The sequence below is a fragment of the Calidris pugnax genome, unplaced genomic scaffold, assembly GCF_001431845.1.
Source record: "Calidris pugnax isolate Ruff unplaced genomic scaffold, ASM143184v1 scaffold17, whole genome shotgun sequence".
Taxonomy (NCBI): Eukaryota; Metazoa; Chordata; class Aves; order Charadriiformes; family Scolopacidae; genus Calidris; species Calidris pugnax.
In genome coordinates, this window is record NW_015090794.1 from 13,131,995 (window position 1) to 13,144,734 (window position 12,740).

At 43.6% G+C, this 12,740-nt stretch overlaps 1 protein-coding gene across 4 annotated transcripts in view; it reads right to left on the minus strand.

Moving 5' to 3' along the window:
* CLUAP1 (clusterin associated protein 1) overlaps positions 1 to 12,740 on the minus strand; it is an 81,670-nt gene that overhangs the window by 50,270 nt on the left and 18,660 nt on the right. For all 4 annotated transcript variants that reach the window (XM_014936141.1, XM_014936142.1, XM_014936140.1 and 1 more), the window contains 3 exons: positions 5,712 to 5,795; positions 3,794 to 3,927; positions 2,777 to 2,918 (listed from right to left, as the gene is read on the minus strand). In XM_014936141.1, the coding sequence (XP_014791627.1) occupies positions 2,777 to 2,918; positions 3,794 to 3,927; positions 5,712 to 5,795 (360 nt within the window). The remainder of the gene's footprint in view (positions 1 to 2,776; positions 2,919 to 3,793; positions 3,928 to 5,711; positions 5,796 to 12,740) is intronic.

The following is a 12,740-nucleotide window of genomic DNA, read 5'->3' on the forward strand; positions in this document are numbered from 1 at the left end:
CCCTCAGCTCCCTCAGCCTCTCCTCAGAAGACTTACTCTCCAGACCCCTCACCAGCTTTGTTGCCCTTCTCTGGATCTGCTCCAGCCCCTCAATGTCTTTTTTGTGGTGAGGGACCCAAAACTGGACACAGCACTCAAGGTGGGGCCTCATCAGTGCCGAGTACAGGGGAATGGTCACCTCCTGAGTCCTATTCCCCATACTTTTCCTGATATAGGCCAGGATGCTGGTGGCCTATGCTTTTCCTGATATAGGCCAGGATGCTGGTGGCCTTCTTGGCCACCTGGGCACACTGCTGGTTCATGTTCAGCTGACAGTTGACCAACACCCCCAGGTCCTTTTCTGCCAGGCAGCTCCAGCCACTCTGCCCCCAGCCTGGAGCGCTGCAGGGGGTTGGTGGGACCCAAGGGCAGGACCCGGCACTTGGCCTTGTTGAACTTCAATCACTTGAGGTGACAGAGACACTCAAGCACAGACCCACCAGGCACGGCCAGAACCCATTCTAAATGCAGAAGACCCGATGGTATTTTTGCTTTTAGCACAAACCACATCTTAAAGGTGTTCCCAGTTGTGATCCCCGCTAACGCACACTGCAGATAACAAGTGACAGAAGCGTGATCACTTGAGGTGACAGAGACACTCAAGCACAGACCCACCAGGCACGGCCAGAACCCATTCTAAATGCAGAAGACCCGATGGTATTTTTGCTTTTAACACAAACCACATCTTAAAGGTGCTTCCAGTTGTGATCCCCACTAACACACACTGCAGATAACAAGTGACAGAAGCGTGCAGAGAAAAAACACATCTTTTTGTCGCAAGCTTTTATACTCCTTAATTCTGCACAATGCTGAAGCGTTGTTACCTGCTTATCCCAGTAAATGAAAAGTCAAACCATCTGGGTAGATTTCCAGGTGTCTCACAGAAAGAATAAGAAAAAGGGAAATAAAAAGCACTCTCCATATTCTAAGCACGGGCACAGCCCTGAATAACAAAGGCTTTTTCTTCGTCTTATTATCTTTTAACAAAAATCCCCTGAAGAGCTGTACGCCAACTCATTACTAACTTCTGTGCATGAATTTATAAACAGTTTCAGGTAGCTCAGTTCAAAACATTTCTACTTTTGGTATTAAGTCTCAATGGCATTTGAACAGAAGGGAAAAAATCAGATTTTAGGCTTCATTTCAAGATTATGATTTAATCGAGGACTTTTTTTTTGACCAAAGATATAGAGAAGAATTAGAACATTATAAAACAAGACACATGAAAATACCAAGCTGACTACAGACTAGAAATATGGGAAATAACGTCTACAGAGACCGCACTTATAAAAAAAAGAGAGGTTAATGGGAAATTGGTTCATAATGATTAACAAATTGTTAAATGCCCATGTTATCTTTTAAAAGATGGGTTACTTTATCCCTCAAGCCAATAACGCAGCAAAATACTTGAGCCTTCTCAACAGAATAGAGCACACCTTTTCTGATGTCCAAGAGGGGATGGAAATGAGACTATTTTCTCCAGACCAGCCTGAAGCCTGGTTATGAAGCCCCCTGAACATTGTATGGTATGGGCTCGACATGCAGAAACAGAGCTCAGGTGTCAAAGGGGAGGCTTCTTGGCATGAACAGCTTTCTAAAAAGACACCTCAGAGATGCAAGAGACATTATAGGAGAATGGGGACTATAAAGTTACTGAGCCTTATTTGCTGCCCTAAGCACAGGGCACAAAATTTTACTATAACTAAACACAAGAATGAATTTTTAAAAGAGAAGGCTAAAAAACTTGGGGTCAAAACACTTTGTTTTCACATCAGTAGGCACATATGGGCACTGCAAAAGCAAAACACGCAGTCGTAGCCAGAAGGAACATTGTGCACAGCTCTCCCATATTTCTGCCAGGAACAAGAATAAGTTGTGTTGACAAAATAAAACATGATCTGCATATGAAAGACAGGACAATCCAGAAAGAGGAAGCACTGGTTAACTTAAATTATAGTGTTCCCACCAGTATTAAAGTAATTCATTCACTGAAATGTGTTTTCAATGAAGATAGACCAGGTAATGATGGTGAAAAGGATGAAAAGCCAACAAGTAAACCAGGAAGCTACAGGAAGCTGGATGAAAAGTTACCTGAAAGCTGCAGCCCAACAAGCATCCAAAGCAAAGTGCAGAGCAAGACAAGATACAGATGTAGACTATCCAGCAGGACACAAAATAGAGACTCGCACTGAACGGATACAATTCAGCAATTCAACAGAAAAGAGAATTTCTGCCAAATGAAACTGAAGTCCATGTGAGCAACAATTCCAGCATATCCGATCTTTTTGCTCTTTTCATCAAAGAGGACTTCTATGAGGAAACTGAAGAGCCTTGTGCTGAGAAACCCTTAGAAGATCAGTTGTTGGCAGGGGACAAAAATAAGCACCTAATAACTCTTCACACATACTTTGTGTGTGACAAAAGGAAGATTAGAAATGGCAAAAAGATTCTTCGTGAACAAAAAATATCGACTGAAAACAAGTCAGGGGGAGTCAGAAACTGGAAAGGGGAATCATTACACTGGTTTAACTTCACTAACTCCAAAAATAAAGCTGTATTACCATGCTCACCCAAGTGGAGTCACGCTGCCTGGGCTGTCTGTAAACTGCCAGTCACTCAGAGCTGGCTCCACAACTAGTAAAGTGCTGCTTTGGCAAAGGGGATTCAAACATTTTCTGTCATAAGGCCAAGAACTAGAGGATATACAGTCTTGCTGAGCATTTCTAAGCTGTTTTACCTCAAACATCTCTTGCTCTGTCCGCCGATGATCATCCAGGAGCTGCTCCATGTAGGTCAGATTACGGAATTTTTCTAGATAAATACTGTATTGTTTCTGCAGTTGCTCCTCAATCTTCTCATACTCATCCATAAAAGCAGGACTGGAGAGAACAGAGACAAACTACTCAGTGAAATATTGACCTGTATATGCAGAATTCTGAAATAAGTAGCTTCCTTTCCACGTCTACTAAACTAATCCAAAAGGACCTTTTGTTTTTAAGGTTCCACACTACTTTAGAGACTAAAAGCGCAAGATAAAAACCCTCAAAAATTACATATAGCAAAGGAAAGGTTATTGTGTACCCACTACCATTTCCTTTCAAACAGGCAGAAAGGCAGCATTTTGCTCCCTTTAGCAGGCAAAGCTAAGTTAATTGTCCTGCTGTTCTATAACTCCAAAAAAACAGCTTGTAGTGCAGCTGGTAAATCACCTACTTTGCCAGAGACTTATTTCCTACAAAAAAGGTTCCGTTTCATTACAAGATTAACTAGACTTGACACTGGTAAGTGATGATGGTCTCATAGTTGCACCCCAAAGAACACTACTGCTGTCTGATGCTTCACATCTTCCCAATACACTTCCTCCAAAGTGTTACTGGGAGCCTCTGGTAACAGAGGGAATGTCCACACCAGTTACTATTTTCAGGAGAACTACCTAATCCAGGGTTAATGACAAAGAAAAAGACAAGACACGTTACCTGACCATTTTTCATGGCTCAAGCAGCAATTAGGCAACCCCAGCAAATAATATTCTGGCCACTTTTAACAGCCCTGAAATTCTGATTTCAAATACATGGTAATGGAAAAATGAACAATTACAATCCAGACCAGGCATTTCTAGAGCATAGAATCTCTCTCTCCCTCTCAGTCTCATTACAGACTTCACTCCTCACTGCTCTAAGCATTAACAGTGCACATTTCCATCATTTATGCTAACACTCATTTGTGCAGTAGATAATCAGTTCATAATCTTTACCGAACACTTTGCAGCGTCTGTAGCCTCTTCTGACTTCTCTCCAGTTCCAATTTTCGTTTTTCAATCTTGGCTTCCAAATTGGCTTCGTCCAAAGCCACATTATTCAACATGTCCTTAGTCTTTTGGACTTGTTCCTAAAGGAGAAGGATGGTGAATCATGGCTCGTACTGGAATAATTAGAATTATCTTTCAGATGCTGACTGTTCTTCTGTATCATCTCAGATCTCAGGTTAGCAAATAATTTTAAAACAATGATCTAGAACACAAACCGGCCAGGAAATGAACATTATCTTCAAGATAAAGGTCACTTTTATAAAGAATTTACTCCATTCAAGTATCTTCACCCTTTTCTAAGTCTTGCTTTATCCTTCTGGGAAGCATCCTGAACATTGCAACGAGTGCTACAGGAATCAGGAGGGGAAAATTGGAATATTCCAGTTTAACAAAATTAGCTGAGCACTTTCAGTGTGTTCAAGCTCGTGAAACCATGAGCATCTTTAGAGCGAGAGAGAGCGCGAGGGCTTCACACTTGCTGAAATTCCAGCAGTAACTCTTAGATGTTGCTCAGCTGTAACAGGTCATTTCATTAACTGGTCCAGAGCTGAAACAGCTGAGGTACGTGTTATTGATATTTCCCAAGCAGCCAACTGCTCTGCCATGCTGCTGTGAGTTTATTAGCACCACTGCCTAGAAGAGCACTGCATATTAACAACATTTAGAATTTATATAGACTGCGGGTGGGAGCAGAAACATAAGGAAAGATTGCCTGGAGCTTCTATTGATTATGCACCAGCTGTTTAAATCTGGAACTCCACTCCTTGTAATTATTCAATTGGACTGGACACAATTTGCAGTTAGATAACTTATAGTAATCACTAGGACTTAATTAATCACCATACTTGCACAGTGGCTGTGAGTGCAGCTAGTGGGTCAGAAATACAAGAACCCAAGCACTAGAGCAAGGACAATGTTGTCAAGACTGGGACACACCAAAGGTCCTCCAAAATGAGACACATAACGATGCACTAATTAGCACAGAGCTAGCTCTTCAGACTCCTTGGCCAGCTCAGCCATCCTGCTTCCAGAGCCCACCTTCACAACTCCAGAAGAACCAGCACATTTTGAATTACCAAGTACAGCCCTTCCAGCCCTGACTCTGACAAGTTTACAGGGCTTAGACAATGTAGGTGGGATGGAGATTTCTGTGCTGGTGTAGGCAATTTTTATCCCTCCTATAGAGCTGCTTTGGCAACTACCAAGCTCCTAACAGAGGCAGGGAATATGACTAAAATGTGCAGGGTTTTTCTGTCATTTTCTCACAAGAGAGAAGCCAAGGGAGGCCAAGTGCAGTTCTTTGATGCATCAACTGGAGGAGCATTTCTGCTTATTCAACCAACACAGTTACACAGCGCAGCAGGCTGAAAGCAGAGCAGGTCTTAACATGTTCTCCCAGGTAGTGCTGCTAACATTTGTGCTTTCTGCTGCAGGCCGTGATTTCTGCTGGCCAGCTCACAACCATCCCTGTGCAGACACCTCCTTCACTCCCCCAGGAAAGCTACTGGTGTCAATTAACAGGCTTGCTCACTCTGAACACAACAGATTTCCCAAATAAACCAGAGGGGTCATCAGTGACCGTATTCATTATGACAACACAAGGAGTCATCACAGACCGATCTCTGCCTTGATGAACTTCTGTTCACCCATCTGATGTTACCTAAAGACCAAAGGCTGCATTAGGCATTAACTGAGGATCAACAGTAGCTATTAATTAATCAGGTGCAGCACCACTTGGTCCAGCCAGCTGAAGGTGATGTGTGCTTTGGCACTTTTAACCCTCGGCTGTTGATAAAAAGAGCTATGTTCCTCTTGCAGGAGAGGAATGATCATTTTGCAATTAAATAAATATCATTTCTCTTACCAGAACACAGTCAATGGCAACTTTCATCATCTTCTCAGCCTCATTTATCTCCAAAGGTCTGGCAATAGATTCTGTTCTTGCTTCCTGTAAAATAAAAATACAACAGTATATTTAAAGACTACACAAAGGAACTAATATATGCAGAACTGAGGGTGGCCAAGCAACTATGATGTGATCATCTGCATAATAAATGGAGTAGGATTTAGTGTTTATTCACCAAGGCTAAGATAATTTAAAGGACAGGAGATGATGAAGGAGTCAGTTAAGTGAGGCTGAGATTAACACCGAGCAATTAAGGTACCTTTTCAAAACAAGATAAGTGCTACTGTCTGAACTGAAAGCATTGTTGAATGCAGATTTTTGGAAACTGCACTGGTGATTACAGGTTGAGCCATCTATATGAGGTAACACAACAGATTTCACCATCTTTACAACAAGACCCATAAAAACAATAGTGCAGGGAGATGAGCAGTGTCACAAAAATGGTGGAGAAACAAGCACTATGAATCCATCTAACTCAGGCAGGCAGCTGGGACAGTCAGCAGGTGCCTCCTACACCCCTTTGAAAATCAGATGGCATAGATGTGTGAGGTTCTTTGATTCTGATAACCAAGTGGTTCAGAATCCTCATCCAAACACTGATCCTTATTTAGATCCCAAAGGATGAAAAAACTCCTCTCCTCTGCAATTTTGGGGCAGATGGATTTAGGGGTACGCAGCATACACTCGTCTGTATGATGACTTACAATACTGACCTAGTCATCATATGGAAACACTGGATTGTTTGCTACTGGGAGGACAGGAGGGAGGCTTTTGCAGCTCAATGTCCTTAAAATCATCTTATGTTGGCGAACCACTTGGTAACAGGTGGATAAAGATGGAAATAGCATCTCTGTAGACAACATCTGACTAGGAATCTAAAAAAGCTTCAGACACATTGCAAGAGGCTGCACCCAGCCTACTACAGGATGAATTCTGGCAGCAGATACAACTACTCTGTGAAGCTACCGTGCCAGACACTCCAGGTTGCATCGGCAAGTACAAGCAGAGGCAGCCCAGCTCCCTCCCCACCAGCCCACGTGCAGGGGGTTGCATGGTAAACCCAATCAGGGAGCCCATCCAGCCAAAAGACCCAGCTTTTTGTACTGAGCTTATTCCTCTGCTGGATCAGTTCCCCAAACAAGCCTGCACGTGCTGCACAAAGGCTTTTTTTTCTGGCACAAGAAGAAGTAGCCCAGCTCCCTCCCCACCAGCCCACGTGCAGGGGGTTGCATGGTAAACCCAATCAGGGAGCCCATCCAGCCAAAAGACCCAGCTTTTTGTACTGAGCTTATTCCTCTGCTGGATCAGTTCCCCAAACAAGCCTGCACGTGCTGCACAAAGGCTTTTTTTTCTGGCACAAGAAGAAGAAATATTAATTTTGAGATAGTGACAGGAGCTACATCTGTTAAGGGCAGTGGAAGCTTACTCTGCCTGAAATGCTTGTGAACGTTCCCCTGTCCACACAAAATCGTGGAATCATAGACTGGTTTGGGTTGGAAGGGACCTTAAAGATCATCCAGTGCCACCCCCTGCCCTGGGCAGGGACACCTCCCACCACACCACGTTGCTCCAAGCCCCCTCCAACCTGCCAGGAGCTACATCTGTTGACGGCAGTAGAAGCTTACTCTGCCTGAAATGCTTGTGAACGTTCCCCTGTCCACACAAAATCGTGGAATCATAGACTGGTTTGGGTTGGAAGGGACCTTAAAGATCATCCAGTGCCACCCCCTGCCCTGGGCAGGGACACCTCCCACCACACCACGTTGCTCCAAGCCCCCTCCAACCTGCCCTTCAACCCCTCCAGGGATGGGGCAGCCACAGCTTCTCGGGCCAACCTGGGCCAGGCTCTCCCCACCCTCACACCAAACAAGTTCTTCCCCACAGCTCAGCTCCATCTCCCCTCTTGCAGGGTCCAACCCTTCCCCCTCCTCCTAGGGCTCCCCTCCCTCATCCAGAGTCCCTCCCCAGCTTTCCTGGAGCCCCTTGAGGGACTGGAAGGGGCTGGAAGGTCTCCCCGGAGCCTTCTCTTCTCCAGGCTGAACCCCCCCAACTCTCTCAGCCCCCCCTCCCAGCAGAGGGGCTCCAGCCCCCTCCAAACAGCAGATGAAAATAAGACACAAAGAGCCTGCACAAAACATATTCCTGAATAACTCCACAGGTGGACACTTTTGGAGGAAGATTGAGCAAGAATAATGTAGCTCAGTAGCTATTCTGAGAACATTATGCATTTAACAAGCTCAACAAAACGCTGGTTTATTTGTGAGGACTTTCCCTGAACTGAAACCGCAGCTCGGCTGAGCCCAGTGAAGACACTGCCCCGCCGACAGCACTCGCTGCTTCTGAGGGGAACAGGGAGAGCTCTGCTGCAGAGCCTATTTCAAACAAAATAGTTTATCACTCAGCAGGGAGAAGGAAATTATTTTCCTTCCTACTTTCAAAAAAGAATAAAAAACCAGCAAGAACCTTAGTTTGTAATTATAAACAACTCCCTCACCAATTTCCTCGTAGTGGCCTGGTAAAACACCCCCAGAACACTGCAGCGTGTGTCAGGTCAGGGTAACGTGGGTTTTAGATAAAGGTCTGAGGATCTGCCCTTTTAAGATGGAATCATTTATACAAGTTTAGTGTCTTTTCTTCTTCCACCTTCCCTCCACTGCCCACAGGAGTTTCACATACAGACCACAGCCTTCCTGCAGGAATTCACATCATTTCCTAGACAAGGTTGAGTCCTACAGTCACACCTGCTTGGAAAAACCTGGCAGGGCAATGAAGAGTAGCATAAAGGCAGAAATTTGTATTTTCAGAGTGTGGAGTCAGGGCCAAACTGGAAAAGGAGAAGGTAAGGGCAGTTAACAGAGCCCAGCAGAGCGGGAGGAGAATCCAAGTGGACCATTACAGCTTCTGTACACACACAGCTCCTCCCTAAGACTCTATATTTGTACCTATATTTTTCATTGCACTGCTACAAATGGAGCCACTAACCTAATTTTGACAGTTCAGAGTAGTAAATGTAAGTGGAAAATAGAGTAAATATATAACAGAAATACAATGGGAAAATAAATACATATGTTGAGGGTATCAAAGCTGTTGAGAAATTTTTAAAGGGATGTTTGTAACAGCTCCCCTGGGTATCCAGCACTGGGTCATGTCCTGTTATCCTGTGACAACTCTCAAAGAGAAAACTTTTATTCTAACATCTCTTTTCAGGAAGGACCCTGCAACTGGCCATGTAGAAGAGGATTAAAAGGAAGGCAATCACTCCACAGATATTATGAAGACTTTAGGAAAAGCAATAGAAGAGGATTAAAAGGAAGGCAGCTACCGTTAATATACCTGGATAAAAATAATCACTACACAGATATTATGAAGACTTTAGGAAAAGCATTTACTTTAAAATACCAAGGTTGGTCGATTTAAACATTGTTAAGCCATGAGCAAATTGAAGAAAACCAATTTAACACAACCACTTTGACTATCTCTGACTCCCCACATGAGCAAATAAAGCTCATTTTTCCTCCAACCTGCCTCACCCTCACTAGCATTTCTTACCCAATATAAAATATGCAATAACACGACAACTGAGATTTTTAAAACCTGGCTCTTCTCTTCATGCTTAAATCTGCGGATACAAATAGGCTGTATACTTGAAGGCAAAACCAATTTTCTAAATTTGTCCAAATACCAGGTATTACATTGCCACTGGCCGTACTCACAGTTCCTTGTGCTCCAAAAACACGTGTGCAAATGAAACTGAGCTGAAAAACACAGCCTCGTTCATTGTCTTGTAAAGTAATGTACTCTTTGCAATTAGGTGTACTAATCAGAATACACAAGAGCTTTCCTTTAAATTAACCATCAAAAATAGTATTCTCAGGAAAGATGAAAAATATATAAAAAAAAAATTATCAAGGCAAGAGGAGGGAAGAAGCAGAACAATTTAGGACTATGCCTGGTAATTACAACTTGAGAAAATAAACAGAGGCAAAACCAGAGAGGGATTCATGAAGGAGCTGATTGTTTACCACTTACCAGCGCCTTCCTGTTCAAAGTGTCCAACAGCTCCCTGGCTATAGTTTTACATGATAAATACTAATTAAAAATCAGGGAAGCCAAGTGTAAAATTATTTTTGATGAACTAAAGCTGACAATTATTAAAGAAAACACACGAAGGCACACAAGAGACACCATTTGCTGGCATTATTTATCTCCCCTGGTTGGACTAATATTTGGTGCTGCATGAAAGGGCTGGGGCTTTAATTCTTCAAGTTCTGCATCTGACTTTGGACAAAGCCAATTGGAAGCACCAACAAATGAGTTGGCCGGTTTAGGCTCGTTTAACTCTTTGGCTGGTTTAACTCTTGTTTTCTTTGGAAATGAGAATTGCATTACAAAGTAAGAAAGATTTCTAATCAAAGATGAGCTGACTGCCCAACCAAGCAGAAGAGAGCACAGCCTGACAGGACGTTCCCCACGGGACATGGAAAGTTAGCACCGAAGCCAGCTCTGCCCAAATTGCACCAGTTTTGGCATTAGAAGTGAAGAGGAATTTCCTTAGAGCAAAACCGCACTGCAGTCATTTCAGGAAATAACACCGATCTTAAAGCCTTCAAAACTCCATCTGTCTAAAGAATTTCCTCGGCTCAAACCCGCGTCCCCGCTGAGCGATGCTCCCCTGGGTCAGACACCAGGGAAGGAAAAGGCCACAGCAGATCTTCGGAGCAGAAGCCCGAGGTTCTGTCCACAGGAATCACATCAGCAGCCAGGCTTCTGGAAGAGGCAAAGAGCTGCCACTCTGGCTGTTTGCTGTAGGAACCACCTTTTGGGGGAGAATTCAGCCCGAGACAGGACCACAAGTTACCATTATTCTCAAAACACTCGGTTTAGCGTTGCAGAACAGCTTCCTTCTGCCAAAGGATAGTGATGGTGCATCTAACCAGGAGTTTGACCTTGCTTGGCAAAAAAAGCATCCTGTAGGATTCCAAGGTAGTAACCTCACCTAAACCTCATGCACTTCACTGCCCAATACCCAGCTCAATATAAAAAAGTTGTTTGAAATAGGAAATAAAGAAGCACAGGACTTGCTAAAGATCTATTGCACAAAACTCTGCACCCTCAAGTTTCCTGGATGTGGAAATGTGTGGATTTCTCTGCCCCTCCAGGATCATTACGGAATACCTATCTTTTATTCAAAGTATAGTACCTTTTAGGGTATGTACACAATCTCCCAAACATGTGGTAACATGCAGGTGACTCCACTGCCTGAAAAATCCTATCTTCTAGCTATTCCCCAAGTCCTGTATTATATTTCCAGTCCTCTTCAGATGTCATGGACACTCTCAGACATCCAAAATGAGTCTGTATGCCTGTATTTAGGCACCTGTATTACACGTTAAAAAAGCACAGTACAAAAAAAACTCCAAACCCAACAACAACATAAAACAACCTCAAAACAAAACCAAAAAAACCCAGATAAAAGCTTCTGAAAATCTGGATTTGGGCCCACTTGCATGTCAAATATAAGACAAGAAATATTAAAATTACTGAGATGATAATAGAAAACTCTCCAAAAGCATCAAGAATTAGCAACAAGCACTAGGTTGTCTCACTGAACAACCACGCTAATGTGCAAGAGGGTAATCCATCCCACTTCATCCACCCCTGGGGATGGCAAGCAGTAGGTTGTCTCACTGAACAGCCACGCTAATGTCCAAGAGGGTAATCCATCCATCCCACTTCATCCACCCCTGGGGATGCTGCTGCCTCCCTGGGTGCTGCAACATCAATGGGGAACACTGAAGCCACCCTAAATTTACACACTGCCTGGCTGCACAGTAACGTCACCCTGCAGAAAGCCAAATGCACCAGAAGTGGGGGCAGGAAGATGCTACCATCCCTGCAAATGCACCCCACCACTTCCCTTACTGCGAATTCTCCCCCGCCAGGAGCTTTACACTTGGTTAACAACGAAGAGCCACTACTGCAAAACCATTCTGTAAATATGCCCAGTGAAGAGTTTTCAACTGGTAATGGTTTTCCATCATTATGCATCAAAAACTGATAAACCAGCTTCCTGCGTGCTTGATGTATGGATAAAGGGATGCACATATCTTCGGAACTGCAGTAAGGAACCCAGGCAAGCAATTAAGCATGACCAGCACACAAGTGACTCCTGATAAATATAGTGTAATAATGTTGATGTGCACAAGGTCTAGAAGAGGTTTCTACCTTTTCTGTGATAAAGACCAGAAAAGAAAGCTTTTTTCCAACATACCAGTCTTTGCACCAAACATTTTTTTGACCATGGGTTAAATCCTTCCTTGTTTTTTTTCTGAAGTTTGTAAGCTTGATGCATACAAAAGTTACGTCCTCACTGCCATGTGTGTTGCCTTCAGTCTTAGTCTGGGAAGCATTTTACATCCCATGCTCCCTGCAAATATGGGTTTTCCAACTTCTCCTGCCTAAGCAGGCAATAAAACTCTCCTTTTGGAGACTTTATTATTCAGGGAGTTTACTAACACACACTGTGATCAATATAGGGAATAGATAATTAGGCATCGTTATATATGAACAGGATGGTACAGAAAGAAGATTAAAAATAATCCAGACCTGAAGGAATCTGATACTTCCTAAAGGCCTATTTTCTGGCTCAAGAGATTAAAGCTCAAGCTAATTGAGAATTTTGCTGCTTCCAGGCTCCCATAAAGCTATGCTGCTCTCTCATGTGCTCATCTCAGCAGTCCACAGAGGGAATCCACTGAGGCATCTCCTTACTCAGCAATGCAGAGCTCTCAATCAAAGACAGGGTCCGACCGCCCCCGGCTATCCCCATGAGTAAAAACCATGCCACAAGAAGGTCGGAGATAAAGAACCAACTGAAAAGCATAATTTTTCTGCAGACCATAAAGAATCAGAAGGCCTGCCTAGCCAGATAAGAAGGAATCTGAACGTATGGTCCATGACAGAAGAAACCCCTCACAAATGCTGGCG